Raw genomic sequence first — 27029 nt, 5'->3', positions numbered from 1 at the left:
ATGCTCTTCAATTCTCAGAAATACGTGTTTATTTCTTTGGTAATGGCCTTGCTTTATTTTCTTTGAGGGACTTCAAAATTTGAATGTTACTAGTACACCTCCAGAATGAGTCCTCTAATTTCATGATGACTTTTCATTTGTTTTACTTTCTGAAATACTTTCTCATATATCTTCTCTATTGAGATATTTCTATCATCTTATCCCTTTTTAATGTCCAGGAGCTCTTTCTTGCTCTCTGAAAGTCTGTGTTTTTATAGCCGTCTGTTCTTGTTGCATGGCCATAGTGTCGTCTCTCTGAAGATATGATCATTTTAAAGTCATCTACTTATGTCTGGTTTCTCTCTCCTCTGAGTTTATTTCTTCTTCCTGGTGACATTAAGACTGAGGTACTGGCATGCTCTTTGGAAGCTTGGAAAGTGTGGCACTCACTGCTCTAGTGGCTTTACTTGAAAGTGAGCAGATAGACATGGTCATTTAGTTGACAGACAACCATATATGAGTGTCAGTATGTTATTACCCTTTGGCAAATTTCTGCAAAAAGACTCTTCCAAATGCCTGCTTGGGGGGTGCCAGTCATGCCGCTGGGTAATAAGCAGTGAAAGGGGCCAGGGGCTCCCCGTTCGGCATAAAGGCTTTCACTTTATAGGAGCTAACTCAGTCCTCAGCTGTGTCTGTTGTCCTTGAATTCCTTCTCTACAGAAAGTGACCTCTGACCTGTGCAGAGGGACAGCAGGTGGAGGAGGGAAGGGACTTACAAAGATTTCCACCCACTTCTACTTTGAAGCCCACTTTCTGGAGTCCCTGGGGCCTCCATTCCCAGGTCCTTTCTGGTGTTAGGTGGGGGTGACTGCTTTGTTCCTTCGGCATCCGCACCATCCACATGCTCTGAGGGCTTTTTTTTTTATTGCTAAAAGTATTACAAAGGGTATTACATATGTGTCCTTTTCTTCCCCCCTGCCCTTGACAATCCCCTGGCCTCCCCTACCCCCCAGTGTCTTATGTCCATTGGTTATGCTTATATGCATGCATACAAGTCCTTCGGTTGATCTCTTACCCCCCTCCCTCCTGCCCCCCAAACCTCCCCGGCCTTCCCGCTGCAGTTTGACAATCTGTTTGAGGCAGCTCTGCCTCTGTATCTATTATTGTTCAGTTTCTTCTACTCTGGTAAGTCAGTTATGACTGGGCCATTATCTGCTTTTCAGCTTTCAAAATGCTAGTGATATTTCTTTCTGTTTTCCCTGTTTTATATTCAACAATGTAGTTGGACATTTGGGAGAAGCTACAGGTACAGGAATGTGTTTTATTCTTCATGCTTAAACAGATTCCGGTCCTCACAACAGTTCTTCTTCCGCTGTCCTGTTAGTGAAATAGGACAAAAGTCATTGGAAGGATGCTGTAGCTGGTGACTTGTCACCAGCTTCTGGTTTTTGAAAAGGGTGGAGAAAAAGACAGAAGAAAAGGAACGTGGAATAGGTAAAGAAATCTGAGAGGGGAATTAAACAATGAGAGAAGGGAGGCTATTATTGAATAGCGTAATGAAATGTATTAATGGACAAATCAGCATGGAGATGTGTCCATCTTCATGACTATGCCTAACCCTCACTCTCATGTTATTTTTATTGGACTGACCAGGAACTACAGCGCTCCAACGAACTGGGGCCCGGACCCCAAGCACCGGACTGAGGTTCTAATACTCTTGTAAAAATTACTTTTTAAGTTTCCCTTCAAGCTCTGACTAATGAAGCCAGGTTTCATAATTTTGAATTGAACAGGTTTTCTTGTGTGTCTTCTAGGCTCTTAAAAATGATTTATTATATTTTACATGATGTTCTGTTCCCATATTAGAACTTACATAACTCACAGTGCTCATGGGAGGCAGTGTCTGTGGTATATTCATAGAAACACAAAATGTTGAAATTCGAAGGAATCTGAAGATCCTCCCGTCAAGAACACTTCTTTTTACAAACGAGGAAACAAAGCCATCGAGGCTGTATCTGCCTAAGGTCAGACAGGAAATGTGGGCGTTGATCCAATGCAGGGATGAGAAAATTATGTCATATCACAAGCAAACTTGTTAAAAGGATAGAACCAGTGCTCTGGCATACTATTCATATTTCAGGCTTTTTTCACAACCCATACTGCTTTTCATGTTGTTGCTATTCACGTGCTGTATATGTTAAGATATAATGCACCTGCAGAGAGGATGTGTTTTATCCAGAAGTCACTGCATGAATAGAAATTGTAGAAACCACATCACAGAAACTTATGAGGTAACACCTTGTTATCCTTTTGTCATTTGTGGTTCTGATCGGTTTTCATTTCTTGTGTTTGGATCATGTTGGGATTATTGAAAGCTTAATGTTCTTTCAAGAACCTCTTTCAATAAATGATATGATGTAATGAAGAATGTTATTACACACTGTCAAATTTCCTGTGCCACTGAAGATGTAGAAGTTCCTTGGTTTTAGGCGAGAGTGTTTGATAGTGAGTACCGAAATGATATGATTTTGCCCTGGCTCAAACAGTTTCACAGTTCGCAAGAATAGGAAGAAAAAATTTTTAAAAATGTTTCCAAAAGTTCTGACATATTTTGGCATGAAATAAATAATGCCATGTGTATTGCTGTTTGATTAGCTATGATTAAAATGGATTGAACCCAACTGAAATTTGATTAGCTATGATTAAAATTTATTGAACCCACTGAAATCCTTAGTTCTTAGAATTGATGCTTTGCTATTTCTCCTTCAACAGGCTATTTTAATGGTTACTTATATTTTTTTTCTCTGTGTTCCCTCTACCCCAGGGTGGGTTGTTTGTTTCCTATTGTGGAAAAGTGAAATTAAATCCGCTTTAGCACATAAATGGTGGGTGTTTATTACATCGTATTTAAATTATTAATGGCAATCACATTTTCATGGGAAATACCAAACAGGTCTGCTGACTTAGTGCCAATTAGAAATAGATTTTGCTGGTTTCTGGCTAGCGAAAGCAATCCTAGCTCACTTTGGAAGTGTTTTCTGACTTGTTGGTCCTGGTGTATATCAATGTGCCTTCAGTTACTTTTCACGCTTCTCTGGCCATGTATTCCCACGGTGACTGGCAGGAGCCGGTGAATCTAATTCACAGTTAGGCGACTCCATTCCCTGGCTCCCTCGTTCCTAGGCTTTCCTGCATTATGGCATTTCTCTCATCAAATTGTAATATTTGTTTACATATTGTGTGTGTTTTACTTTTGCATAAAAAATATGCCTCAAGAGCAGGGAGCATGTCTTCTTATTCATCTTGCAACTCCAGATTCCTGCAGAGCGCTCTGCATGCAGTAAGAGCTCAGTTAATGCTCCGTGAGTAATGGCAGGCATGCCTGGGTTCACGGGAAATAGAAACCTGCAGGACACTCTTTGGAGAGGATGTTCATGAATGACACTTTTACCTAACCTCAACCAGAATAAAAAGCATTTTGCTAAATTATTTAGTCCTGATGGTATACAATATTTTGATTATACTAACTTACCTGTTGATGCTGTGTTGAATTATGTATATTCAGGAGATTTAATGACCATGGAGACAGTTACTGAGAGACAATAAGAAAGTACAGTGAGTATACTGGGCTATTAGGGTTAGACTCAGGAGGTCTGTACTTAATTTGCTCAGCATCACTAATCATCAGGGAAATGCAAATTAAAACTATAATGAGCTATCGCTTCACACCTGAAAGGATGGCAATTATAGAAAACAAACAAACAACCCTTCCCCCCCAAAAATTCCCAACTAAACAACAAAATATAATAAGTGTTGGTAAGTTTGTGGAGAAATTGGAAACTTCGGACATTGTTAGTAGGAATGTAAAACTGTACAGCCTTTATGGAAAATAGTATGTAGGTTCCTCCAAAAATTAAAACCAGAACTAGCATATAATTCAGCAATCTCGCTTCTGGGTAGTTATAAAAAAGAATTGAAATCAGGATCTTGAAGAGATGTCTATATTCTCATGTTTGTTGCAGCATTATTCACAAAAGGCAAGATACGTAAACAACCCAAATACTCATTTTTAAATGTGTGAATTAAAATGTGGACGATATATACAATGGAATGATAGTTAGCCTTAAAAAGAAGGAAATACCACTGCTTGTGCCAACACAGATTAACCTGGAGAACATCACGTTAAACGAAATAGGCCAGTCTCACAAAGACAGTATTGTCTGATTCTACTTGCATGAAATCTCTAAAATAGTCAAACTCTTAGAAACAGAGTAGAATTGTGGTTGCCAGGGGCTGGGAGGAGGGGGATGAAAGATGAAGAAGAGCTAGATATCTGCTGTACAACATATAGTTAACAGTGCCTATAGTTAACAGTACAGTATAATGCAATTAAACATTTGTTAAGAGGTTAGATCTCATGTTAGGTATTCTTAACGCGCGCGCACACACACAACACACACAGACGGGACACAGAAACTTGTTGAGATGATAATAGATACATTTATTATCTTGATTTTGGTGATAGGGCCATGGGTGTATGTGCAGACTCATCATCAAATTGTATATGTTAAATATGTGCAGCTTTTATATATCAATTTTACTTTAATAAAGTTGTTAAATTCTTTAAATAAGAGTCCTTTAAATAACTAAAATTTAAGATAGCTTGTGACAAAAAACTCTTCTCTTTTTAGTTCTATTTGAACCCAAGAAGTTAATATGTAACTATATTTTTAACCTTTTTGTATGTCAAACGCATATATGAAACCCTGCTGTGGAAAATGAGGCTGTATTACCTAGAAAATCACCACCAGTACTTGCATTTGCTTAAAGACTGAAATTTTTAAAAGGCTTTTGGTGGTTATTTTTGTTCTCTAAAGTCTATTTCTTAGTTTAGTCACTACTGTACATTGGTTGTGGTGCAATTCTTGCTTGAAATAATTATTTAGCTAAAATAATAATAATCTTTTTAGCTATTATTTCCTTCTCCCTTAAATCAAGAATGCCAGCCTACTGTTGAAAATGCTGCTTTGAGTAAAGACCACCGATTAAAAGCCAATATATGGACCACTTATAAATAGAATAAGATATTACTTGCATGCTGGATAGAAGAATGCATATGGTTTGCAAGCTCTGATGGCTGCTACTGATATGCTGTTGGAAATGGCTCTGCTATGTACAGACATAACATAGAAGCTGAGATGCTTTGCCTTTTTCTGGATGATGGTATTTTTAATACATGGATATGTGTATTACCTCTTTATTAGATCAACCCACAATATCATGAAATAGGAGCATCTTGTTTATTTACTTATCACACATCTAGTGAATGCCCACAGGTATGCTTCACTAGACCCTAGAGATAGATATGAGCTCTATGAAGATAGAGGCCTTCTCTGTATGGTTCCCTGTTGTTTGCTCTGCCTGAAAAGTATCTGACCTGTAGTAGGTGCTCAATAAATATTTGTTGAAGAATTGAGAAATGGTAGATGCCACCAATGCCCTCCCTCCCCCCCACTAAATTAATGGGTGTAATTCTATAATGAATTCCTAATCTCTAACTGAATTACTAATTTCTGAATTCATTATAATGGGCTTAATTCAAAGTCCAATATATATATATATATAAAAATATATATATATGTATGTATATATGTATATATATTTAGTTCACAGTGAGTAAGAAATTAAACAGTGCTCACTTTGATTTCAATAGCCTTGGGCATAATAGTTTTTCCAGGCAATGGGCTGGAAAATATGAAGTTTCTCTTCTCTCAGAGAGTCTGTTCATATTGGACATTTGAGCATGTACAGGGAATTAGTTTTATTTTTTGAAATCTTCCTGTCATTTTGTTGGCCCCAGTGTCCGGAAATCTACTTTGAAATGGCAAAACAAACAAATGAACAGACAACACAAAAGAAAAATCCCCAAACACTCCAAGAAGAGTACTGTTATCAGTGGGGTGTCCTGTGAGTCCCCACCTGGAGCTGGTGGAAGTGCAATTCTTGGAGCGCTGCAGGAACAAGAATTTCCAAGGCACCCAGGGGAAGATGAGCTATCATGGAAAGCTTTATTGTTGATCTAACATTAAGGGAGTGCCCCTCCAAGGTTACATCTCCCCCAGGCTCGCCATGGAAAAAGTCCCATTTTGTCTTCCATCAAAGCCACTGCCCGGAGTCTTTGCTCCATATTAAAGTCCAATCCAGTCCAGCATCTGGCTGGCATAGCTTGTGTTCCCAGCTGCAGTCCTTTGTGTGTGGGTCTGCATGGCCATGGGTCATGTGGCTTCTATGGCCACATGGTCATGGAGGAAGGATGGACAAGTGCCCATTATGGAGAAGGAGAGTGTAAGGGCAAGCAAGAGAGAGAATTCCTTTGTCTCAGGGTTTTAACTGGGAACTTAACCAATTAAGCCTTTAGGATTTCGGGCGCTTGCTTGCAGTAGCTCTGCCTTTCTCACTATGATCTTTGTTCTGCAGACTAGACTGGCAGGCAAGTACCTTCCCTACTTAACTGTACTTCACTGCGCATGCGCCCATCTTCCCTTTGTTGAACCATTTCCCCTAGTGATTTGCAGGGGATGATCTATGGTTTCCTGGGGAGTGTAAAGTTGCTGTTTCCTGTTGAAGCTGCCCAGATGACCATGCTTGTAATGTCTGGCTTCCCCTTTGCTCTCTTCCTATTTTAATATTAGTTAGCTAATTATGGTGATGACAGTACTAAGAAACTAATCCAAATAAATGCAAATACACACCACACATTAGTAAAACTTATTTAAAACTAGTCAAGTATTCCTTCTTCAACTGTTCCTAACCCCACATTTACTGTTTGACCCTATAGAGAATCCATGTTTTGCCCACCTCCAAAGATACTTCTGGTCTGGATGGTCTGCTTTCTAGTCTCTCCTCTCTCTTTTCTCTTCTCTTCCTTCACTCAGGCCCATGTCTCCTCAGAGATTTCCAGTTTCAGTCTTGGGAAGAGGCAACACATTAGAAGTTTAGCTTTAGCTTCTAACTTTCAGCAGTTAACATCCCCATTGACTGGAATCTCTATTGAGATTTATTTTTATTATTCTACGAATTTGGGGAATGAAATTTGAGGTGTCTACAAATAATGATATAGATGGCTATTGCTGGGTGAAATTGAATTACCATATCTGTTTGAGGTTTGTGAATTCTTATTTTAATAATTTACAACTAAGGTGTTTTCTAGGGGGAAAAGTGATCTGTTAAGTACTTATTTAATCCTTATTCATCTACTTGGAAGATACCAGCATTTTTTCAATCTTCAGGTGAAGGACAGAAGCACAGAGAAGTCCCGCAACTTACTCAGAGTCACAGAGCCAGCAAGTGAAGGGCCAGAATGTTGTGCCCCAGAGATGACATTTGTAACCACCATATCACTCTTCTTCTGAGCAGACATTTGGATCTGTGACAAGCTATGGCTGAGTTAGAAAGCCTGTTATGCCTGGACACGGACCCTGGGAATCTATCCCAGCCCAATCTGCCTCCAGAGCATCATGCTCTCTCTGAGCTTCCTCATGGAGATGGACAGGGGAAGGGTCTCTGTGCCAGTCTTTTCATAGTGGATTGTCCATGTTGCTCGCTTCATGGGATACAGAAGGGAGTAGTAGTATTTGGCTCATGCTTCTGTAGCAGGAGCTTCATTCCCTCATTTTATTTTATTGCTTTTAGGGTTCCTTTAAGAGTCCACATTGCATTTGATAAGAGGAGAAAAACATATAATGTTGTGTGTGTGTGTGTGTGTGTGTGTGTGTGTGTGTGAGAGAGAGAGAGAGAGAGAGAGAGCGAGAGAGAGAAAGAGAGAGAATGAGCACAGCTTTAAGTGTAATTTTGCTCTTTTAAGTCCATGTTAGAGAGAACACTTTCTTTACTGTGATGTGTGAGATAAACCTCTTTCACAAAGTGCACTTTAAACTGATAAACACACACTTCCATCATGTTATGCACTTTTCTGCTAAGTCCCAGTAGTACACCACATAAGGAAGTGAAAATACTGTTACAAGAGGCGTGATTACACTTATTTGAACCTTAGAACAAATGTCATTCGACTATCAATAGTAGGCCAATGACTTTAGGCCAAATGGTTATTTTACTTTTGCTTCCAGAAAGATGGAACGAAATTATGCCAAGGGTAATCAGGGTGGAGAATTTTGATTTGTAATAAGAAATATATATTTGGTCTTTATCCATGTTTCTGGCACAGAGCTCTTAAAACCTTTGGAATTTCTGAAGTGATGAGTGTGATTGAGCTGTATTTTGTTATATTAATAAGGTGACTTTGGAAAAGCCCTTAGCTAACCTGAGAATGGGGCTTGTTGCCAGGAAAACCAGAGGTAACAAGCTAGGGAGGAGGGTAGTCTTTCAGAGCCAAACCCCTAACATGTGGACTTCAATGCTATATCTTGGTAGATAGCATCAGATTGAGGTAAATTGTAGGACAGTTGGTGTCCAGAGAATTACTTGGTGAGGGGAAAAGCTCCCCACCCTTGGATTGGAATTGGGATCTGGATACTAAGAGTTTGTGTGTTAACATTGTCTTTAAGAAAAAGACAAAAACTTGTTCTTTCATTGCTATTATCTGAAGGTGCATTCATAAAAATAAATACTAGTTGACTGGCTATATCACATTTTTATTAGTTCAAAATCAGTCCATTATAGACAATATTTTATGGTAAATAAAAATTTTTGACTAATAAGTTTTTTTTTACCAATAGTTTAGTTATTCTCTTTAACAATGGATAAACAGTTAATTACGTTGAATAGTTTATGTCCGAAAATCAAAGTCTGTCATACAGATCTATCAATTTATACAACCAGAGACTTGATCTAATTTACTTAGGCCTTAACTTGACAAAAACTCTGAAACAACTTGAGATACAGGTAGTAATCATGCTGTTTAAAAGAAAATCGCATTTAATATTCTATGCATAGCTTTGTAAGTAATTTCATTCTAAGAATTGAATCCTTGATTTTCATCAGAGTTGGAACTTGGTGCTTTGACATTGTTTTTTGTTTTATTTTTCTCCTTGGACAAATATTAATAGATATTTTGTTCTTAAAAATAAGCAACAACTAAAAACATGATTTTTTATCCTTTCAGATTGCCTTATCAAAACCTCTCTAAATACCAGGGAGTTTATAGTCCTATTTTTATTCTCTGAGATGGCTATAATTCCAGTTTTGTACTATTTGTATACATTGTCTTTCTCTGTGCAATTAAGTCCTCTTTGAAGAGGTGTTTTGCAATTAAACAATACAATTTTATCAGTGATTTAACTTACATTGTTATTTCACAGATGCATCTTCATTTCTCTATAAATCTTAATTTGTATATATGGCAAGTCTCCCTTCAGATCAGATCCCCATTCAGTGAAGGCCATGTTGCACTTGCCTCAGGGACTGCTCTGTAGCCCCTTGAATGGTTACCTGGCTGCAGAGAGCTGCCTGGCCCAAAGTCTCTGCCCCCCTAGCCAGAACTGCCCACATCCAATGACTGATTGATGTGGAGGTATAATGGCCCCGCCTTCCTGGTCTAATTCGGGAACAACTCTGGAGGCCATCCTAGCCTCAGACCCCTGGTGGCCTTGGGCGTTCGTCTTTGGGCCACAATCAGCTGGACATCTCCTCACCCAGTCCTACTTCATTCCTCAGCCCTCCATAAGGTGGATGCCAAGGATAGTTATGCATTTCAAACTCCTTCTAAGGATCTGTTTCTGGGGATCTCAATCTGCTACCATATTGTCTCAGATTTCAGCCCATTAATAATCTGTAGGCAAATGTTCAAGTGAAACAGAACTTGTGGCTATTTCCACAACAAATGTGCTTCTTAATAGTTGGCACCATTAATAGTTTAATAGTGTTTGCCATTCTTTTATTCTTTTAAAGAGTAAATTTTAATTTTCAACCTAGATTTTAGCAATACTTATGGACTTCCTTTGAAAGAGGACTTGGATCCGTTGGGTAGGAATTAGGGGGTTGGGGAAGTGGATGTAACTGACTTTTAATATTCCCTCACATTGAGATTGCTTCTATCACATTGTGATAACCAAGTAGAGGTGAAAAGTGAAATCTAGTCATTTGTAGACATGGATATATAATATAGTCATTACAGGCAATTGTCAGGCATCACTTCTCAGAATTTAAGATAATTGATAATATTATACAAAAAATGGTGAAGGATTTAAGAATATGATCTGTTGACAATCCATGTATTATATCTGATTATCAATTATCTTCCATCTCAAGTTTGGTGTTGATGCTTATCTGGTCATGGCTATTATTATTACTACTACTACTAATGTGCCACATTTGTATAGAATTTTATATCATTTTACCCTTTGTAATTTTATTCTCTTGACGTCATGGGTGATGGTTATTATGAACCTGTCACAGAGGTAAAGAAATTGAGGGATGAGAGACTAGCTCAAAGTCACACAGGACCCACCCTCAGGTCTTTTGGCTCTAAGTCTGTTCTCTTTCTCATTCCAACATCTTTCTGCACTAGGAAACCAACACATAGAAACGAACCTCTCATCTCTCAGACCAGAAACATTGGGCCACTCACACATGAGTCTCAGCTTTCTAAAGGGAAAAAATTATGATTGGAATTGTTTATACATTTGCTTTTGTATCAACAAGAGCAAATTATTGTGCCATCCTGTAGATGAATAAACTAAAGCCAAGGTAACATTCTAATTCATAGCAGCCTGTTAAAAACTATTTTTGGAGATAGCGCCCATTTCAGTGGCAATTTCCTCTGAATTACCTGGTCCAATTTCTTATGCCACTTATTTTTACATATGTATTTACATGCATCTTTTGCTTCCCTACTTGGCTGAAAGGAATTTGAAGGCAGAACTATCTCACCTCTATTTCTCTCTGTCAGAAGCATCTATAACAGGTCTTGCATTTATTAATTAACAAATATTTGTTGAAGACTCTGTGTAGCAAACAGTGATAGGTGTCAGGGGGTTTGGTAGTAAATGTGAAAGACAGGGTTCAGTAGTCATGGAGCTTATAGTCTAGGGCCATGGTCGGCAAACTGAGGCTTGCGAGCCACATGCGGCTCTATAGCCCCTTGAATGTGGCTCTTCCTAAGCCTTAGGAGTACCCTAATTAAGTTAATAACAATGTATCTACCTATATAGTTTAAGTTTAAAAAATTTGGCTCTCAAAAGAAATTTCACTCATTGTACTGTTGATATTTGGCTCTGTTGACTAATGAGTTTGCTGACCACTGGTCTAGGGTGAAAACAAATAACAAAATTAACAAAAATACAATTATTGTGGTTGCTCCAGTGCAAAGATGAAGTGGAAGATAGACACCATGGGAAAGTCTTCCTGAGGACATGTATTTACAGGGGCTATTAGAAAAGCTTTTTTGTTGATATGTTTATATTTTTGTTTTTTAATAGAAAAATGTATTTTTAATTGTTTGGCATTATAAATTTTAACAAACTTAAGGTATAATTTATTTAATTTATTTTTTATCAACAATAGATTGATTACATGTATACTGAATAAATTTAAGTCAATTATGTAATCTGCATGAGATCTAAGTATCTTAATTAAGTACTTAATACTCAACAAAAGTACTATATTTATATAGCTATCAATTAGATTTACAAGGGATGGCCTGCTGTTTTTTTAAATGAGTCTTTAAATTTGCTTTATCTTATTCATCAATTATTTGTATCCACTAAACCAGTAAGCAACAGGTATAGTCAATTATTGATGGGCAAGATGATGGAAAATTCTAGACTTGGTGTCAAACGGCTCTGGTTTGAATCTGGGTCCCAGCCTGTTGCTAACTGTTGATGTCCCTGTTCCTCAGTTTCCACATCAGAAATAAGATGATGATACCAAGCGTAGAAGTTGCTATTAGGAGTAGTGTGGTCTCATAGAGTGAATGAGACTGGAATAAGTGATCATAGGTGTTATAAATGTGCCTACTCTTACAGTGTTCAGCTGAAGAAATGGTCTTTTTATTGTCATTAAAGAATCAAAAGGAAAAGTCTTTATATAGGTCAGGAAGTCAGGAAATTCTAGAAAGAGTCAGTTATAATTTCCTCCATACAACATTTTCCCCCCATGTGCTAAGCTTTAAAAGTTATTTCTTGCAGAACTGAGTACACCTGCAGAATAGGAAAGTTAATGCCCCTAGAATTGTACACAATCAGTACTCTTTCAGAATGAGATACAGAAAAATAGATGCAGTAGACGCGTTCTTTGATGGAGGGCAACTCCTCTTTCTCCTACCCATTCCAGGAGTCTAAATCAAGTCAGAGAGTCTCTTGAAAAATTGAAACAGTAAATAAAGAGCACTAGAGGAAAACACATTTTTTTTATTAAGCCTGAATGTTCAAATAAATTTCAGTTTTTTTAAAATCAAACTCTAACAGTATACAATGACATCTTATGAAGTCATAGAACATTGTTTATTACTGTATTTTTAATATTTCTTATGCTGTTATCTTTCATCATTAGAAAATTTTACATCTTTATCTGGCTTTTCTTATGTGTACCTCTTGTCATCCTATCTAATAAAGAGTGAATATGCTAATTGACCCTCACACCATCGCAAAAGATGGCTGCGCCCACAGCCAATAAGGAGGGAATATGCTAATTGATTGCCCCACCCTCAAAGATGGTGGTGCCCACAGCCAATAGGGAGGGAATATGCTAATTGACTGCCACGCCCTCAAAGATGGCAGTGCCCACAACCACAAGTTGGTGGCGCTCCATCTCCTCAGCCCCCCAACTGCCCAGGGCTGCCCAAGGCTCAGGTAACCAGGGCCAGCTGAGACTTGCACTGTGGCAGTGGCGGCAGCAGAGGTGTGATGGGGTGTCGCCTTCCCCTGATTGCCAGGTTGCCTCCCACCCCTGAGGGCTCCTGGACTGTGAGAGGGGGCAGGCCCGGCTGAGGGACCCCCCTCCAGTGCATGAATTTTCATGCACCGTGCCTCTAGTTTAATTATAAGACTGCTGAGGACAGGCAATCAATGAATGTCTGTAGCTCTTGAAACTAGGTAGACAATGCTCACTTATGAGTGAATTAATTGTCTGCCTCTTTGACAGATATGAAGACAGAAAGTGTGAATGAGTTTCAGGGCTAAGAAAAGAATCCTAATCTTCTAACTCCAATCACTTGAGAAACAACACAGTCCATGATTTAATAAAATATCCATCAAGCTCCAAACAGCAAAGTGCCATGTGGAACAGGTTCTCCATAAGTATTTGTTCAGCCGAAGTGAATTAATTATGCAGTCCCCCTTTCCTGAAAAATACAAATTGGCCATGATGACAAATACTAGGTGAGGCAGAGGAATAAAAAAAACTGTGAAATGGATTTAGACTGTGTAAATCTAACTTCACTAACAAAATGTTTAATAGATCCTGAATGAACAAATGAATAAATCATTGCATTCAGGCTGAAGTCTATGTCTGGATTGCCTGTTTGCCTCATATGAAATAGTCTTAATAAAAATTTTCCAGCCTTCATATCTGCTGGCTATGAAGTCAGTAGTAATCTCAGAATGATGCTTAGGATATGGCATCTTTAATGGGATGCTTAAGTAATCACAGCAATTTAATTAAAAGGGCAGTAATATTTTGAAGCAGCTGTTGTTCCCTAGAGAGTGTTGTAGTTTTCGTCTTACATTTTTATAGTTACCTAATGCTTCCGCTCATCACAGTTTTTTGTCTATGTGTTTATTTGATTTTTTAAAGACATTATAGCTTTCAACTTACTGCTAGGCTTTGTCCCAAATGTTTCCTCCTTCAAATATGTGATCACTCCTTTCCAGACTCATTCACTGCCCCCCTCTCCGAAGCTCGTGGGTTTTCCTAGCTCCATCATTCACCTTTTCTTATTGTTGACTGCAATGTTTCCTCTGAGTGATCTCTTCACTCCCAACACTTCAACTACCGACTGTGTCAGCATCTGACAAAATTGTAATGGCATCTCCCTTCTCTCTCCTTAGCTCCAGGCCCACTTTTTCAGTTTGATGTTTCATGGGTACTTCAAAAACAACCTGTCCTGAATCAAAATCGTGCTTTTCTCCTCCACGTACCTGCTCACTCTCCTACTTGAGTTTTTCCTACTTGCTTAATGGTGACACCGCTTAAACTGGTCACAAAGGCCCAAACCTTGGAGTCATGCTTAGTGGTTTCTCATTGCCTCCTACTTAGATCAAATCAGCACAACCTAAATGTATATAGTTTTCATTTGCCAATCATACTTCAATAGGCTGTAAAACCTAGTACAAAGCACCACAGATTCTAACTCACATTCTGACAGCTCCATTTGATGCTCCTTAGCTTAGGTAGCATTGTGTTTTCCCTTTGCCTGTCCCCATAACCTCCCAGCTGGGCTCATTGCCTCCTATTCTTTCCAATCTAGGGTGCCTTCTATATCAGAAATCCTCATCCATTTTTCTTTCGTAAAATGCATAGACAAGACATATTTTTATGGGCTACTAAAACATTTAGGGAGGAACTTAAGCATTTTAATTATTCATAATCTCCCATAGGCCTGCACACCGTGCATACTCTGGCCTCTTGCCTCACACTCACCTCTCATCTTTGTCTTACATTTCTCTCCCCATCATTCATGAACTCCACTGGCTCTTCCCTGCCCTCCACTGGCTCTTCCCTGCCCTTTTCCATGTTCTCCTCTCCCATTTTCTCTCCTTTTTGACCTCAACTAAGTGACATCACTTTAGGGAGGCTTTTCCTGAATACTCCCCCCTCTAAATTAAATTCCCTCACTCTTCCCCACAGGACTTGTCATAATTTATAATTATGCGCTTTTTTGTGTTTTGTTTTGCATTAAGCTTGGCTCATGCACATTTCTAAACACTGTGAAGTCAGAGACCATATCTATTATGTTCACCATGACATCCCATGGCCCCCACATAGAATCTAGCAGACAGTGGGTACTCAATGCATATTTACTGAAAGAATGAATCCGTCATCTCAACTATTAATGGCATATCAGTAGGCTAGCTAACTACATGCTCAGGCTATGGATTATGTGCAGTTCCCTCCCCTGAAGACCATGTAGTAAGGTTAGTAAAGATATTGCAGGGATAATTTTGACTGCTTTAACATAAAGAAAAATAAACCTCCAGTAATCTAGAATGTTAATCATTCATTATTGGCATGCATGTTAAGCCTGATCACAATACACTGGACATCTATTGTCTGGCTATTAGACATGTCCTCTTTGTTTGGTTACCTGATGTTTTTTTCTAAAACATAAAGCCCATTCTGTAGTTCTCCTGTTTATGAATTTTCAGTGGATTCCTTAGAACTATCAAAAATGTTCAATAGGTCCGGAATGAATGAATGTTTTCAAGATAAAGCCCTAATTACTTGCAATTCTCAAGGTAGGCCTGGCCATTCTGTCCAACTTCAACCTCAGCCAGTCTATCATAGGCCATGATCAAGCAAGGTTCTTTCATACTTGGCCTCTTTCAGAAATATCCCACTTTTGTCCCTATATGGTTGTTGTATTTGTCCTTTAAAATCTATCTCTCTCAGCCCTGGCCAGTGTGGCTCAGTTAGTTGAACATCCTCTCATGTAACAAGAAGTTGCCAATAGGATTCCTTGTCAGGGCACATGGCCAGGTTGCAGGCTCGATCTCTAGTAGGGGACGTGCAGGAGGCAGCCAAATGATGGTTCGCTCTCATTGATGTTTCTCCCTCTCCCTTTCTCTCTCTCTAAAACCAATAAAAACATATTTTTTAAAAAGAAGAAACTCTTACCTTTAAAAAATTTCACCTCTCTCAGACATTTTTGTTACATACTCCTCTGTGCTCCCATTTATGGTATATTCTCTTAATTTTGAAACTTATCCCATATTCCCTGATAATTTATTGGAATGTCTATCTCCCAAACTGGATGATAACTCCTGGATTGGACTCTGTATTCCCAGTGTTCAGCCTAATGCATAGCATATAATGGCACCCAGTAACTTTTGGGTATCTGAATGCATTGCTAATTGTTTGGGAGTAAAAATGCCTTTTCCTACAAAACAATGGTATGAATGGTGATTTAATATTCAACTGACTCAAAAAGCCTGCTTAAAACATAATAGAACTGAAACATATTGCTAATATTGCTTTCCACACCCCTAATATCAGCATGTTATTTCTCTGCTCTATTGCCACCAAGAAACCTTCCTTCTTCTTTTATCCTAGCCCAGTGGCAGAGATCTATCTTAAACTTTTCTTTTTGGTCTCTCTTTGCCTTACAAGGGAAGGCCAAGGAAGAGTTCTTTTCTGTAATAGTGGAATGGGATTTCTATCATTTTGATTTTCATGATGGAGACATATGTCAACTGAGGGTTTGAATCTTTGGGATTTGTCTCAATAGTCATGAAGACCACTTGTTTCATAACATCCCATTATGCTAATGCATAAGAATTTTGCTGCCATACTATATGCTATAAAATGAAAATAACTTTAAAGGAGCTCTATTAATAAATAAAAGTGTCAAAAGGACCTTCCTATTAGTGTTCTCATGCATAAGGAAGTCTTACTCATGCTTTTCACTAATCCAGGCACTTGTCCTTTGACTTGTATCAAATGAATCAAAAGGGTCCTTCGTCCTTGACTCCTTAATTATTGTCACGCTTTTTGCATACTTTGGTTTTCTTAGAGACAGCCACAAAAATAATGCTTAAACTTGGGAAAAACATGATGTATGATTAAGTAATTGATGTAATGTATTTGATACATACATTATAATACAAACAAACATGACTGCTTTTAATAGGTGAGAAAGGCAGATGTTTTAAGAAACAATATTCTGTACCAAATCATGTGTTTTTATAAAGTAGCACTGTTGGTGGGAATGCAGATTGGTGCAGTCACTGTGGAAAGCAGTATGGAGTTACTTCAAAAAATTAAAAATGGAACTATCTTATGACCCAGTGATTTCACTTTTGGGAATTTATCCAAGGAAATTTGAAACACTCATTCAAAAAGAATGTATTCACACCTATGTTCATTGCAGCGTTATTTACAATAGCCAAGATTTGGAAGCAGCCAAGTGCCCACCAGTAGATGAGTGGATAAAAAAGCTGTGGTACATTTACATAATGAAACACTACTCGGCTATAAAAAGGAAAGATATCTTACCCTTTGTGACAACATGGATGGACCTGGAGAGTATTCTGCTAAGTGAAATAAGCCAGTCAAACCCAGTCAGAAAAAAACAAGTACCAGATGATTTGATTCATTGTGGAATCTAATGAACAAAATGAACTAACAAGGAAAAGAGTGACAAACTCATAGATACAGAGCAGGCTGACAGCTATTGGAGGGTGGGAGTTGGGTAGGGGTGTGGAAGGATTGAGCATAAAAGGAAAAAAAGAGAAAAAACTCATGGACATGGGCACAGTGTGGTGATTGCTGGGGGCAGGGGCCTGGAGGGAGGAAGAGGAGAGTATAGGAGGGATAAATGGTGATGGATAGACTTGACTTGGTGAACACACAATACAGTATATAGATGATGTGCTGTAGAATTGTGCACCCCAAACCTGTATAATTTTGTTAACCAGTGTTACCCCAATAAATTCAATAAAAAAGAAAAAAGGCAAGATATAAAATGTTGGTGACGATATGGAGAAAAGGGAACCGTTATGCACTATTGAATATTCAAGATATAAAAATCTAAATTGGTACAGGAACTACTGAAAACAGTATGAATGTTCCTCAAAAATTAAGACTAGAACTACCATATTAGACAGCAATCCCCTTCTGGTTGTGTATCCAAAGGAGATATAAAGAGAATCTTGAAGAGATATCTGCATGCCCATTTTCTTTGTAACATTATTCACCATACTCAAGATATAAAAATACCCTAAGTATTCATCAACAGATAAATAAATAAAGAAGATGTGACCATATATGTGTGTGTGTGTATACATGTATAATTCAGTCATGAGAAAGAAAGACATGCCACCATTTGTGACCACATGAATGGAACTTGAGGACAGTATGCTAAATGAAGTATAACGGTGGTGACCAGGGGTAGAGGGCCAGGTTGAATAAGTTGTGGGGAGCTAATGTACAGTACAGTGATTATAGTTAATAATATTGTTTTATATACTTACAAGTTGCTAAGATAGTGTACCTTAAAAATTCCCATCACAAAAGAGAGAAGCAATATTCTGTACCAAAGCATGTGTTTTTATAAAGTAGCTAACCTCATTAAGTTGGTTAAATAAATGCCCTTTCTGAGTCACTGTCTTCTTTTTTAAAAAAAATAGGTGGTGTTTGCATTGCTCAATCACAGAAAATCCCACGTGAACCAAGACCTGGAGAATTTGAAAAGATTATTAAACGCCTGCTAGAAACGCCTAACGCCAGGGCAGTGATCATGTTTGCCAACGAAGATGACATCAGGTACTGATTAATTTTCTTCCTTATGCAGGATCAGATTTGTGGCCCACATCCTTTTTTCCTAGCATATCTCATGTTCAATATAAAGTCTTGTGAGATTTCACAGGAATTGAAACATTCGTATGCAATTTACAGATTGCCTTCTGGTGCACAGAGACACAACAGCCTTAGAGTTCCTAAGTCTGAAATGTCTATTGAGTAAAATCTGGGGATTGAAAGAAGTGACACAAGTAAGGTTGATAGAATGAAGGGAATAAGGTTAAGGATAAGGCTAATTAACAGGTGCTGGAGTTAAAGTCACCAATATATCTCCTTTAGAAGATGATAAGACCCAGGCAGTTAGAATGATTGTCTAATGGTGCCCTACTGAATGTATATAACTTGATATAGCCATCTTATAACATTCATAAGTGTAATGTTTCTTGATAAATGTGGTATGTTTCTTTTTATGACGATAGGAGGATATTGGAAGCAGCAAAAAAATTAAACCAAAGTGGGCATTTTCTCTGGATCGGCTCAGATAGTTGGGGGTCCAAAATAGCACCCGTTTATCAGCAGGAGGAGATTGCAGAAGGGGCTGTGACGATTTTGCCCAAAAGAGCATCAATCGATGGTAAGGATGCATGGTAGAGAATTTGTTTTCATTCCAATTAAATCTAAACTCAAAGGTGAAACCAGAGGATCAGCATATGATGAAACACACCCATTATTGATGACCCTGGAAAGAATTTTTAGTTCTGATGGCAACATTGCCAAGACAGTAACTGTTTAACCCAGCACATGTATTTTTTATTAGAAGAGTACCTACTGGATTTTTTTTAAGAAAGGCAATTATAGTTGACCTTACATATTTCCACGATGTTAGTCATTTTCATGATGTTACCCTCTAAGTTTGCATATTTCCATGGGCCTAGCTGATGGTTGTAGCACTGTTAGAGGGAGAGGGCTTGCTTCATAGAAAATGAAGATGCTGGGCTGACCCTATGGATACAATAGACCCAACAGCAAAGATGTGGTGCATCCCTGAAAGACAGCTTGTCTCCCAAATGTCTTTGCCAGTGGTGCTGACAGTGATTGAAATTTCTACCTTTCCCATTACCCTTTGGAGTAAGGCATTGTTTCCAGCTGGTCTCCCTTCAATGTGGTCATTACCTGAGCAGGCTGACACTTTAGCCCATTACCCATGACTCGGAAGATTATATTAGTACTGATTAGTTAATTGAATTAGTTGAAAATGGAACATACAGGACATAAATTTTGAGGTGGGTAAAAGCATAGAAGTCTTGAACATTAACTCTTGAAAGGAGAGAGAGAGAGAGAGAGAGAGAGAGAGAGAATGTCTCAGTTGGTTCTGACTATTTAACATGAGGTCACTGGTCACTGCCACTGGGAGACCTAGCGGAGGGAGAGGTTGAGATGACAACAGGCTTTCCTGTTACACTCATCCCTAGTGCCAGGTGCCTGAATGGTGACTGCTTGGTGTTTGCCATAAGGGAAGCCTTTGGTTCTCCTCCATTTTTTTTTCATGGAATAATCACAGTATAACATAAAATCCATTTAAAAGCTCTGATAGTATTTGCTTTTGATTTTGAAAGAATATTAAAATCATACCTTTCTTCTTTAAAATAGGATTTGATCGATACTTTAGAAGCCGAACTCTTGCCAACAATCGAAGAAATGTGTGGTTTGCAGAATTTTGGGAGGAGAATTTTGGATGCAAGTTAGGATCACATGGAAAAAGGAACAGTCATATAAAGAAATGCACAGGTAGCCACTTAAATGTTTTCCTTGGCGCATTTGTTCTATCATTACCTGAGAAATGAAGTGTTTCTACATGGGTAACTATGAGGGTATTTTCTCTTTTCTTGTGTCTCTTGTAATAATTTCCCGGAAGGGCTGAACATACACTGCTCATTCAACAAACTTAGGTGTACTCATTGGTTCTTACAGTTAAACAACAAGTATTAATTGGGCATGTGCCAGGTACTGGGGTATTTCAGTCCTATTTTAAAAAGCATTTATTGAGTTTCTACTTGGGGCAAAGCACTTTATTAAGATTGGGGTGGAGTATGGGCAAATAAACAAGACATGATATTGCTCTCCAGTAAAGATGATGGATCATAATAATTTGCTATAAGACACTGATTAAAAAAATACTATTTCAATCCACGTCTCCTATAATACTATTGCCTCCCATATTCTGCATAACACTGGCAGCTGTGATTTTTCATTTTATATATCTTATTCTTAAAAATAATAGCAATATTAAAGGTTCATATTTTAAATGTAAGAATTAAACATCTTCAATTACCCATTTTTTGATCTTATGTATGGAATATTAAAAATAACTTAGAACTAAGTAGTACATTTGGCAAGGTCACAGGTATAAGGTCAGTATAAACTTTAAAAAATCCTTTTTACATATATATCATATTATATAAGAAATTAACACACGAAAAATGAAATTTAAAGGCTACTGTTTATATCATGGTAAGAAAACCATAAAACATTATGGGTAATGTTAACAAAGATGCATAAATCCTCTATACTGAATACTATAAAACTTGAACAGGTATTTTATAACCAGACATGCCTCCCTCATGCCCATATTTGATATATCCTCCTTTCCTTCTATTCACTTCTTTTGGAATGAGCTGTTCAAATAAAAGATGTGCTATGATAAGTGCTAGAGCGGACATATGAGCAGAGCAGGCATGGGGATGTGCACTTGGGTGCCACGCTGTGGAGGGGGCTGGGTGAGGAGAGCTCGCATCCAAGTGTGAGGAGACAGACACTAAATAAGTAAATGCATGAAGGAACAGGGACTTCCAGATGCTGAGACGTGCTTACAGGAAACACCAGAAGAGATTGTGCAAGGGTGAGCAGGAGGCATGGCAGGGAGGGGAGCGATTAGATTGTGCGGTCACAGGAGGCTGCACCAAGTAGATGGCATTTACAATGAGACCTGAAAAGCCAGAAGGCCTCAACCACATGAAGACATGAGGGCAGCCCGTTGCAGGGTCCAGGGTAAGTCTCTTTTGTTCAAGGTGCAGGGGAGGCTGGAATGAGTGAGTGAGGATAGTTAGTGAGAGGGAGCATGAGGGCAGATGAAGCTAAAGAGACGGGCTGGGGCTCGGTCATACAAGTTCTGAAGTTCTTTCCAGAAACTCCAGAGCTGAGGCGTTTGGGCTCTATCCTACCTGTAGGGTAGAATTACTTGAGGCTTTTAACCCAAGGCATTGCTCAGATGCCTATTTTAAGAAGACTCCTCTGGAGAAGTGTGAGGAGAATTGGAGATCAGAGATAAGAAAGGAAAAGGGTCAGTTAGGGCCCATCCAGCTCTGGCGATGGGCAGTTATGGCCTAAACAAAGACATGTGAGTTAGGGGCAGACCACAGAGGACAGAAGTCTAGTAGGTAGTATTTATACTACATGGGGAGTGGCTAACAGTGGGGGTGGTAGTTAGTGATGGAATATTAAAACTCTACCAGCCAGGTCTAGGAAAATAGTTATGTACCTACCTAACAGAGAAGACAGAATGAATGGTGAATTTGGAGGCACTGACTTGAATTTGGTTTTGATGTAGCCCCATGGAACTGCCCAGCAGGTGGCAGCATAAGGTCTGGGACCCCACAGAGCTTTCGGCACTAAAAATACATATTAGGGAATGGCAGATGGAGACCTGGAAGTTAAAGACCAGGGCAGAGATGCAATTGCCCTTGGAGCTTGAGCAGAGATGAGGGATGACAATTGAAAACTCTGGGGAAGGAGCTAGAAAAGGAAATAGCAGGTGAGTTTTGGAAGGAGATGGGGGGGGGGGGGTGGCGGTCACTGTCTCCTCGGTCTCCAGGAAATAAGATGGGGTGCACACAGGGCTGCAGAGAGGTGTGGCTGAGGCATAGGCAGTGTAATAGGGAAACTCACATTGTGAAATGGAACTGGGCTTGAGGAAGTGGAGGAAAGAATGCTTGTTAAGAAGTTTGGCAGGAAAAGGAAGCAGATATAGTAGGGGAACTTGAGGAAGAAGCAGGGGTGCAGAAATGTTCTCTAGGATAGAGCACATGTAATCCTGCTTTCAGATAGACTGAGCATTCAGAAGGAATAGCTAGAGAAAGAGAAATGAAATGTGGAGTAGGATATTGACAGGAATTTTAGGGAGCGGCATGAAGAGGAGGTATTATTTTAAATAACGTGACTAAGTTGAAAAAAAAGATATAGACAAACATGCACATAATCGGGGGGGGGGAATTCTGTAATTAAATGCTAAATTTGGGCATAGATATTAAGGAATTTCAGAAAATGTATAACTTTAAGTTCAAGTTTTAAATTTAAAACTTCATGGAGGAGGTGCGCTTGATAATAAGAAAGATTTGAGAAAGAGCATCCAAGATGATGGACATGCTGGGTGAGCAGGGCAGAGACAGAGAGTAGGATGTAGAGAGGGATGAGGAAGCGTGGAGAGGTCTGCCTTACTGGATAGGAGGGAGCATGGTGAGGAATAATGGGAAATAAAGAGGGGCCACTTTATCCTTTATAGAAGGATTTGAGAGTTTATGCAGAGTCCTCTCTGTATTTCTCATTCAGATATATTTTACACTGCGCTTAATTCTGACTGTGTTTGATCATCTATACATTCATATCCTATTGTTTAGACTGTTTAATAAAAATCTACCAGTAACTGAAATGATGAATACACTTTTTTTATATATGTGACATAATAAAATTGGTAGGAAATTAGCTATTAACTAATTGCATAACTTGCAACAGACTGTTTTCAGAATACACAGTTTCCCTAAATTCACATTTTTCCCCACATGTTGATGTATATAGATGTCCTTCTGGTAGCTGTAGATGGTGTGAATTGGGTACTTATTTCAGGCATAAACCCTGACCTGGGTTGTAGTAGGATCCTGACCTGGTGCCACGTCTGCTTCAGATTCCTTTGATTTTCTTGGGTGTTGTTAAAATTGCAGCAATCTGTCCAATTAGAACTATTTCTAGTGCAATGGAAATAGTGTTTTACTCCAAGTGCTAGGGCAAATGCACCCTTAGGGAACAGGTTCAATACATTCCTTTATTTCAGTATCATCCAAATTCCATTGTGGGTGATACTGAAATAACTTGTCCCTGGGGAGAAAATAAGTAAATAATGCAACATCCCAACTTACATTTAAAAGCAAGCAAACAAACAAACAGCACCACACGAACATTTCCAAATGGTGAGAGAAAATACTTGTGTCCCAGATGACCATCAACACCCAGTTTTCATCTCTGTTTTTGGGGAAGAGTGAAGATGATCTTGCACCTTAATGGTCAAATATACTTCAAAGGCAGGATATTCATCAGTTAAGAAGTGTACAGGGTGTGAACATTGTTTATATTTCCAATTCCATCTAATTCAGAAATGAATGTGGACAGATGTGCAAGTTGCAAAATTTGGCCTTACAAGGTTCGCGTTTTAACCATCCACAACGAGTCAAAAAATTAGGGGACTCTGTGAAAACAGGATGCCTACAGGGTCCTTTTTGCTGTATTTGGAACATCAATGGTGAGTTAAGTTTTAAGCAAAATTTTACCTTGAGCGATGGTAATCTGTGAACGTAATTATTTTCTTCCATTGAGGGCGATACTCGCCATGTATTTATGTGGGTAAGAGAGTGCTTCACAGCAGGGCAGGGCTTCTTTGTCTCAGCCTGCAGGAGACAGAGTGTCCTCCAGCAGTGAGGAGCGTCCTCTTCCTAAAATTAATGCAGCGCCGTTTTCTGAGATGATCTTCCCCCTAGAATCTCAGGAAAACCTTCAGAAAGACGTGATATTACTGTTAACTTGGATATCTGGCCAAGTTCCAAAGTGAAGTAATTCCTACCATCCATCTAGCTACTCATGTGGTTATTATTGCTTCTGAGAGAGCTGCTGAGTTCTGAAAGCCAGGACTACTTAATCCTACTTAAAATTCCCTTTGTCTTCTCAAGAAGAAGAAGGGATTCTTTTATACTTGTTATCATTGGGTGATGGGAGTTATTTTAGAGACATTTATCTGACCTCTCCATTTTTCCCTCCCTTGTTCCACTTTCACACTTAATGCCTCCCCACTCCTCAGACAGACACGCACACCCTCCCTGGAGACTTGTGGGTCCTCATCATCTCTCCCCGCCTTGGCACATTTTTCACACACCTATTTCCCCAGCCGGGCCTCTGCCTGAACTCTTCCACTGTTCCCCTCGCCTCATTTTTTTCTTTTTCCCACCTTTTCTCTGGTCAGTTCCTTCCCTGACATTGTTTTGTTCAGCAAGACTCTCACTGGCAGTGGAGAGTTTGTTTGTGTGCTTTGTTGAGGTGTCACTTAACTGTTGTAATGGCTGTCATGCTGACTTTTTGTCTGTTAGAGGGGCCTACTAGTGAATATTGCAGGGACTTGAGTATGTTCAGCTGAGCTGCTCCTCAAAGGCAGACTCCCCCTTGGTCACACTGTTGGCCTCGACTTTCACTTCTCCCACACGAGTTGTGACCGGCTCTTTCTTTATGAAAACAACGCTCCCTGACCAACCCAATAAATGCAGTCGGTTCCATACAGCATCTTAGTGCCTTCCTTTGCTACTTCCATCTATCCCTTCATTATTTATTCACTTGTTTATTCATTTAGGATAGCCTGCTTGTAGCAGACACTGTGCCGTAGAGATAGAGACAAAGAGCAGACCACCCTTGTCCTCAAGTTGCTCACAGAGACACTGTCTTATTGAATTTGAAATGCTTTCCTTGTCTGTTGAGTTTCAATCCTCAGCCAGGAGGTTGGGACACTGCTGCTTAGCCGGCATGTGCCTGACACTCAGATGCTAAGTGATGGTGAGCAGATGCTACTTGAAATGGCCTATTGATTCTTATTTATGATGCTAGAAATAATGGTAATGGAAAAAGCAGTGTACAAATATGTTTATTCTCACAAACAAGCAGTTCTGTTACTGAACCAAATAGGAGGCTCAATAATTAGCCCCCTGAAAGGCCTGTCAGTTACTGCCTAGTGCCAGAGTAACGAGGTATCTTTTCAGGTATAACTACCTCTCAATAGACCCCTATACGCTTTGGGAGACTACGGAAGGTGGGAACTTTCACTGGTTCACCCAGGACTCCTGGAGACCACATGAGCGAATGGGGTAGTTAGGAGGGGGATGGGATGTACACAGTTAGTGTTGGGGAGTCAGAATGAAAGGAAGCTAAGATAACTGTCCCTGTGTTAAAATGTGTTCTGCCGTTCCCATTTGCCTGTTGCCTAGAGTAAACTCTGTTGGGACAATGTCTTTACATTAGCACCATGAAGTGGCAGTTAGTCCACATGCTGCTGTTCTTAGCAAGTGAAATAGCAGAAATCCCAGAGTAACTTATTTATGCCACTTCTGATATTCCATATTGAATTCCAATAGATGCATGTGAGATGACAAAATAGGCATTGATTTCAGACATAACTAGATTTCAAAATTTTACAGCTGGGATGTAAAATCAAAATCATCCTCTCATTTTCTACATGAAGAAACTGGTACCCAGAGAAATTCAGTGAATTGTTTAAAAATCACAGTGTCAGAGCTGCAATTAGAATCCTGGTCTGTTTTATTTGAATTTGTTTTACGCTTATATCCTCAAATTCTTTTATTATTTACTTATTTCAGAGTTTTTACTTTATAGTTGAAAAGTATTTTTCTCTTTATATTTTATGTGTGACAGCAATGCATTATGGAATTTTAAAACCGCCAGCTGTAATGTGAAATAAAAATAACATATTGGTTGTTACCGAATCCTATAAAAAAAGGAAATACTTTAATATTCTTCACCTTGATTTTTAATGATATATTTAGTATTTGTAAGTGGGTCTGGAACAGAATAAATCATTTCATCCAGTTCCCTGGCCCCTTGCCATTTATAAAAGTATACCAAGGACTATATTTTTTAAAAAAACCCACAAGAGAAACTTTCAAATGCAAGCTTCTAGAACTCCACAGCTAGTGGCACTGAGTTATAGCCATTCGTTTTGCTAAATTACAGTTAGTTTGCTCATTTTTTCACTCCTTTATAGAAAACAATTTTGCCTATTTGAAAGTAGTGTGGGAAGCACTATAATGTATAATAACATTCTAGAACTTATGTGCAGACAAATCACCTGAGTGCCTGGTTAAAATGCAAATTCTGATTGTGCAGTTATAAGGTGAGGCACTCTGAGCTTCCCACCAGTCGCAGGTGGTATGGATGGTGTAGGCTCTGGGCCACACTTTGAGTAACAGGGGGTATTAGAATTAGTTTATGGAGTTAGCAACAACATTTGACATTTAATTAACAAAATAGATACTCAACTGTGCTGAAGATTACCAAAGGTGCCCTACAGTAGATCATCTAACTGAGACTAAATTGTCAAATGCAAAGCTTACAATCTAGAGCTTGTGTTGTATGTATAACCTTCAGTAAATATTCAAATCGGTAAAGTGTAAAGATAAAGTAATGCGAGTGTGTGTATGTGTGTGTCTGTCTCCTCATTAGAAAAATTTGAAGTGGAGAGCTCAGTTAATAGTATACAGATGCACCTGTATCTCCAAAATTTGCAAAGTATATTACAAAGTTTGCCATGTCAGGAT

The 27029-nt window shown here is 38.9% G+C and overlaps 1 protein-coding gene across 6 annotated transcripts in view; it reads left to right on the top strand.

Annotated features, from left to right (window-relative positions):
* Window positions 1–27029, top strand: part of GRM8 (glutamate metabotropic receptor 8) — a 735586-nt gene that overhangs the window by 326758 nt on the left and 381799 nt on the right. For all 6 annotated transcript variants that reach the window (XM_070425024.1, XM_070425027.1, XM_070425023.1 and 3 more), the window contains exons 4-6: window positions 18279–18414; window positions 18870–19024; window positions 20041–20178. In XM_070425024.1, coding sequence (XP_070281125.1) covers window positions 18279–18414; window positions 18870–19024; window positions 20041–20178 — 429 coding nt within the window. The remainder of the gene's footprint in view (window positions 1–18278; window positions 18415–18869; window positions 19025–20040; window positions 20179–27029) is intronic.

This window comes from Myotis yumanensis, unplaced genomic scaffold (assembly GCF_028538775.1).
Source record: "Myotis yumanensis isolate MYYU_CA2020_CCGP unplaced genomic scaffold, mMyoYum1.0.hap1 SCAF_9, whole genome shotgun sequence".
In the NCBI taxonomy this organism is placed as follows: domain Eukaryota; kingdom Metazoa; phylum Chordata; class Mammalia; order Chiroptera; family Vespertilionidae; genus Myotis; species Myotis yumanensis.
This window is presented reverse-complemented; position numbering and strand designations above follow the sequence as displayed.